Raw genomic sequence first — 3,979 nt, forward strand, 5'->3', positions numbered from 1 at the left:
GTTATCAACTTTGACCCCTCTACAAATCCTAAATTTTATTTGATTAGCTTTGTGGAAGCAACTGTTTTGACGAAGGCACATCTTGTCATAAATGCTCGAAACATGGAGTAGATAAAACAGCCGACAACTGATGAAGGGTCGTTCTTTATGTTACTTGTCTTGTTTTCCATGTCTCTTTCGTTGTTCACAAAAAATGTTCGTATTCTATGTTTTCGTACATATTTCGTTTTTCATTTTGTTTATGTTCTATGACGTCCTGTACCTATATATGCATGTATATATACATATATATGTAAGTATGTACCTATATGTATGTATACATGCATATATATATGCATATATATATATATTATATATATATATATATATATATATACATACCAAAATTGACAACTTTGATGTGGAAAGTGAACCAGTGAGTAGGTTAAGTAATAAAGCACTAAAAGAGAAGGACTCTCCCCTGGCACAATAAAATATGCTTCAACACAAGAATTCACATAAAGATCTTGCAAACCAAATACAAAAACGAAATTACATATCAAAATTGATTATCAACTTTGATATATTATATATATATATATATATATATAGATATATATATATATATATATATATGTGTGTGTGTGTGTGTGTATACATACATATATGTATACATATTATATATATTATATATAATATATATATATATATATATATACATACAAACATATATATATATATATATATATATATATATATATATATATATATATATATATATATATATATACAAAATATAATATATATATATATATATATATACAAACATATATATATATACAAACAGGTGTGTGTGTGTGTAGTACTGCCTAGATGGATTTATAGAATCCTGCGGTTATCACACAAAGCTAAGGCCCTCTAAAAGACCTATCATGCCATAATACGAATGAGTTTCATGCACCTGAAAGCCAGGAGATCCAATCGATGAAATTATTTCAAAGTCAGGAGGTATTAGGCGTGAATATATTTATTTGACCACTCGCTATCCTTATGATTACGGCCGTTTCGCAGCATTCGACATGTAATAAAAATTATCATACCCCCACCGCTGACTTTTTATGATACCGTCCGAAAGATTGCCACGTTGTATTATGTAAAACAGTGATATATTATTCAATCATTGTATTATATATATATACTAGAGTTTTATATATATAGATATAGCATGGACGGGGTATGTAACGATGTTGATATCTCTGTATCCATCCATTTGTCTATATAGTGTGTATTCGTCCAAATATCCTGTTCTACTCTAGGCACAAAGCCCGAAATATTGGGGAAGGAGACCAGTCGATTAGATCGACCGCAGTACGCAACTGGTACTTAATTTGTACATAAACTATCCCGTCTAAGAGAGAACTGACATGTGTAATATAAACCACCACCAGGCAAGCACGTTGCTGTTTCATTATTATTATGAAGCCACTTGTCTGGTGCTCTTTAACAAAAGATTGAATATAGACTTTCGTAAGAAGGGGAAGGGTGGACGAAAAAGAATTTAAAATTTGTCCTAATTGCTTCTCATGCTTGAACAGACACAAATAGACACGAGGACATTACCGAAAAGGTTGTTTTATAATATAAAGAGACCGAGCTTTTTTTTTTTTTTTGGTTAGATAATAAATATGTGTTGGTGTTAAGATCGTTGGCATGTTTCTTATTATCCTAATATTAGTTGGTTTGTGTGAATGAGGAGTACAGGGAAAGAAATGTAGCCAAATGTAGAAGCCATACAGGAGACTAACCTACTTAGAGACGACAATCAGAGCATTTATATTATAAGAAAATGTCAGTTGCTTTTAGCTTGATGTGTATTTAAAATAAATACAGTTAGAGTTGTGTGTGTGGTTTTCTATACACATATATATTCATGTCTCTGTGGGCCATATATTTTGTGTACTAGATATGGTCACACAGTGCGTGTGTGTATATATATATTGGAAGGTTTGGATATATATATATATGCGTGTGTGTTATATCACCCAAAATATCCCAAATGTCATAAAATATATAATACGCTGTGTATAATAAATGTAGTTATTGATATATAGCCACTTTATATACACTTTGTTCCAGTATATAGTTCCTTTAATTAAAATTTTTCATAATTTCTTTTGTCCCACACATTGAGAAATTCATCGCTAATGAGTTATGTGTATTATTATAATAATAATAATTATTATTATTATTATTATTATCCCTATTGTTCTTTAACTCCAGGTTGTCCCCGGTCGAAGAGACTTATCAAAGACATCTCAACCGTGACCATTCCGCCTGTTTCTTTTGGGGGGAGAGGGGGGGGAGAGTTATTTTTGCGATAATACAGTATTATTTGAGGGAGATTTTTGGCTATTTCTAAGGATCACGGATATTTCCCCACGCTGGACCTGTTAAAAGGCCAAACCATACCAGTGGAATTATATAAAGATATATCATTAGGCTATTATAACAGGAAATAGTTATGTCCGTTTGCGGTGGCTATTCTTTCTATTAAAGTCCTGTTGAAGGAGGATATTTGACGATATATTTGAGGTATAATAGCACAATTAGAGGAAATAATTAATTGAAAGGGGCAGCTGTAGACTAGGGTTTGAACATTTAAAATATCTTCGAATAATTTAGGCGAAGACAGAAGAAAGAAAAAACAGTTAGGGACACCTTAAATCAAGTTTCATTTACTTTTTAGATATGTTTTGAAATAAAACTAATTCCCTTTCACTTACCTTCAAGGCATATTTCTCCCAAGTTTTACGATGGTAACATTCCAATACTTTGCCGTTAATTCCTAAACCAAGTACTTTGTCTGTGATTTTGTAGTCGTCGGAAATAACATTTTCCCTGGCGTGGATGTTAGCTAAGTTGGCCATATTCTATATAAGAAGCAGTTAGAGTTGAGCAGAAAGTGAACAAGTGAACATTAGAGACAGAGGTGGAGGGCAGAGAGAGAGAGAGACAGAAACAAAGAGCGGAAGAAATGGCTAGAGGACCGGAGGGACAGAGGTAGAGGACAGAGAGGTACCTCAAAGTAAATGAGGACAGGGTTTGAGGGGTCTAAATGTTAGGATAAGAGACCAAGGAAGGATACAAAGTAGGAATCACTCACGAAGTGACACCAAAATTTGGTGCTGTTTTACCGAAAGCAACAATAAAATATAAGAGTGTTTCCGAAGAGAGCACAATGCCTGTGTGTCTGTTAGATTGTAACTGGAATAAATGTGTGTCCGCGTATGTCAGATATAAGTGAAATTAATGTGTTTATTATATTTGTTGGCGATAAGGTAGTTGTTGATCGGCAACAGGATGTTTCTTCTTTGAAAACTGGGCCACTAACGCTTCTAAGCTACATTTGGGTGAAATATTTGTTGTAATACGAAAGACAGAAGAAATAACTGATACGTACGCATACGCGCAACACACAGACACACACACACAGACAAGAAAGAGTGAACAATCCTGTTTTGTTTTTGTTTCTCACCACTTAATGTTTTATCTTGAAGTCACCTTTATCAAACACAAGATAAGGTTTTTTTGGTTTTTTTTTACTTAACGTGAAGATTTGAAAGTTTAATTATTTTATATTTATTTATATTCCTAAACAGTTTATTCTGGTAAAGGACTTTCGCAAAAGTTAATTGTTAAACTTTTTGCTTCGTCAGAATTATTAAGGATTTTTCTCTCTAGTTTATATTTGGAATTTATGAGTAACGAATTTTTTGGAGCTTTGATAATTAAAATTAGGTTCTATGAATGAAAATAAAACATCAACGGCACACACGCACATATATGTGTGTATATATGTATGTGTGTGTGTGAAACTAATCCTTAACGAGAATAACGTAGCAGGAAATTGTCAAGTGCTTTTCGGTGTGGTTAATTGTCATGTGTGTGCACGCGCTCGTAGATATATATATATGTGTGTGTTTGTATGCGCATGTATGTA

The 3,979-nt window shown here is 32.7% G+C and overlaps 1 protein-coding gene across 1 annotated transcript in view; it reads right to left on the reverse strand.

Annotated features, from left to right (window-relative positions):
- Positions 1 to 3,471, reverse strand: part of LOC115223812 (MAP kinase-activated protein kinase 2) — a 135,739-nt gene extending 132,268 nt beyond the window's left edge. The window contains exon 1 of the mRNA XM_029794476.2: positions 2,763 to 3,471. Within this exon, the coding sequence (XP_029650336.1) occupies positions 2,763 to 2,906 (144 nt within the window). The 5' untranslated portion in view covers positions 2,907 to 3,471. The remainder of the gene's footprint in view (positions 1 to 2,762) is intronic.
- Between the last annotated feature and the right edge of the window lie 508 nt (positions 3,472 to 3,979).

This window comes from Octopus sinensis, linkage group LG24 (genome assembly GCF_006345805.1).
Source record: "Octopus sinensis linkage group LG24, ASM634580v1, whole genome shotgun sequence".
Classification (NCBI taxonomy): Eukaryota; Metazoa; Mollusca; class Cephalopoda; order Octopoda; family Octopodidae; genus Octopus; species Octopus sinensis.